The 2,500-nt window shown below is 46.6% G+C and overlaps 1 protein-coding gene across 2 annotated transcripts in view; it reads left to right on the forward strand.

Moving 5' to 3' along the window:
* The window catches only part of ciita (class II, major histocompatibility complex, transactivator), a 13,661-nt gene that overhangs the window by 6,194 nt on the left and 4,967 nt on the right, over positions 1-2,500 (forward strand). For both annotated transcript variants that reach the window (XM_027156876.2, XM_027156877.2), the window contains exons 10-12: positions 601-720; positions 847-912; positions 1,007-2,500. The exon at positions 1,007-2,500 is cut by the window's right edge and continues 181 nt beyond it. In XM_027156876.2, the coding sequence (XP_027012677.2) occupies positions 601-720; positions 847-912; positions 1,007-2,500 (1,680 nt within the window). The remainder of the gene's footprint in view (positions 1-600; positions 721-846; positions 913-1,006) is intronic.

Raw genomic sequence — 2,500 nt, forward strand, 5'->3', positions numbered from 1 at the left:
ACTTATAGTCTCCTGGATCTGTATGGAGCAAGTCCTGGTATATGGGGGAAGTCGTGGCCTAATGGTTAGAGAGTTTGACTCCTCACCATAAGGTTGCGGGTCTCGGGCCGGCAATGCCACGACTGAGGTGCCTTTGAGCAAGGTACCGAACCCCTCCAACTGCTCTCCGGGTGCCGCAGCATAAATAGCTGCCCACTGCCCACCCCAAACCAGATTGTCATAGAGGTTGGAGCTTGTCAGATGTCCTTAGCCTGGTCTTCCAACGACTACAAAGGTTGGCTTTAGAGTTTCTGATGGAACCTCAAGAAAACGACAGATTGACTGGAAGCTTTATGATAAGACGACAGTTCCTAAGTGAAGTGCTAGGAATCAGAACTTTTGCAAGCTATTAGATTTGTGCAACCATGACGTATCAGCTGATGTCAGGTGAAGGGTCAGGAAGAGAAATCTGCAGAATTTCAGGTCAGATTTAATACCGGACTTTGGGATACTTCGGGACTGGTTCAGTTGAAGTGACACCAGCATTTACATGTTCAGAAGAATGATAGGAATTTTTTATATGTGTATTAACTATCAAATGTCCTTCTTGGGCTTCTTCAGTGGACGGTACAGTGGCTCCTTTAGAGCTCAGCATGTTCATCCAACCTGCAAGCTCGTTATCGGACAGTGCGAGTCGGAGTCGGTCTCCGTCCCAATCGGCTCCTGTTTCACCCTCAGAAGGTGATTTACTGTTCTTGCCTTTGTTTATATATCAGTGTATATACTCAGTACTTCAGTGCCTGGTCACATACTGGCTGTTTTTGTAAAACCGTTTCTTTTGTTTTGTCCGATTTTGTGACCTCGCAGAAAAACCACCCACCAAGGAGCATCTTCCTGCAACCCAGGACATCAAGAAGATGCCAGTGATACCAGGTAAGGCCAGATAAAGTTACTAGGTTTATCCTGTGTCCGAACGATCGTTTAAAGCTCGTATCTAAATACCTAAATATCTTTTTTTCTTGCACAGAAAATGTTCAAAACTTTATCAAGCGTTTTAAATCCCACCTCGGAGAAACGTGCAGCGTGATGCAAGAAGGAATGAGCATGGAATCGCACTACATAGACACGCCGCTGGTGCAGAGGAAGCTTATTATCAGGACCGGCAAGAACGCAAACAAATGTCTGGAGAAGGAACTCGTGGTGCTCAGTGACTCCGAGCGGACGAAAGGTATGATGCACAGGAGCCATGTTTTCCAGAACTGTGGGTCCAACAACAAACACCTAATCACCGTCCTCGGGAAAGCCGGCATGGGAAAAAGCACTTTAATCCAGCGCTTGGCCTTGGACTGGTCCAGCGGTGGCCTTCAACAGTTCCAGTTTATCTTTTTACTAAATTGCAAGGTTCTCGATCTGACTCAGACCTGCTTCAGTTTGAAGAGTTTGCTTCTCGACTCGTCCACGTGTCCTCGGTGTGACGATCCAGAAGCCGTCTTCAAACACGTCCTCGCCTTCCCGGAGAACGTCCTCGTAGTCTTCGACAGTTTCGATGAATTGAAGGACCTCGAAGGGCTCCTTCAGTCACCTGCTACCTCGCCCACGGATGGAAACTACAGTGTCAGGCAGCTGTTTTCCGGTTTGTTCCAAAAAAGGATCCTGTCAGGTTGCACGGTTTTAATCGTCACCCGACCCAAAGACGTCTTGAACCAGCTTCTGCGTAAAGTAGACCGGATCTTGGAGATATGTTGCTTTTCTCCGAAGGACATAGAAACGTACGTGTCAAACTATTTTGCGGACGAATCAGAGAAAGAGGATACACTAAAAAAAATAAAAAAACAGAAGTACATTTTCAGCTTATGCTCGAACCCTTTGCTGTGTCGCCTTACATGCTTTTTGGCGAAGCATCAGACGAGCAGCGGTTTACCTTCGACTCTTACGGATTTATACCAAAGAGTGCTTAGCCGGTGTCTTGAGCCGAACGATGACCTTCAGGGATCCAGACAGGATTTCGTGAAGTTGTGCAACGTAGCATGGGATGGATTTAAGACTCAAAACTCCCTTTTAGACCAAAATCAAAACCAAAACTTGCTAGACTACGGTCTGAGCTCCGGGATACTCATGACGCATTCGCTAAACGTAGAACAGAGCAACAGCAAGGTGACTTATTTTGCTAATCTTTTTGTGCAGAACCTTCTGAGTGCTTTGTTTTTGGTGCATTCCAGAGAGTTGAACGATAAAACACTGCTGGCACAGACCACACTCCACCAACGGAAGAAGAAGTTTCAGGGAGAATGGCAGAACCTGCTTCAGCAGTTCACAATGGGATTACTCTTCCAGAAAAACTCTCCTCCTTGCTGTAGGGTTTTCCAAAACAATGCTGACCTCCAGCCAAAGAGAAAAGCAGTGGAAGTCCATCTGGAGAATCTGAAGCCGGGTGAGCTGATCCCCAGCAGGTTACTGGAACTGTTTCACTGTGTGTACGAGGCCAAAAATGTCAAACTCGCCAAACTTCTGGTCAAAAACC

This window comes from Tachysurus fulvidraco, chromosome 15 (genome assembly GCF_022655615.1).
Source record: "Tachysurus fulvidraco isolate hzauxx_2018 chromosome 15, HZAU_PFXX_2.0, whole genome shotgun sequence".
NCBI classification, from domain to species: Eukaryota; Metazoa; Chordata; class Actinopteri; order Siluriformes; family Bagridae; genus Tachysurus; species Tachysurus fulvidraco.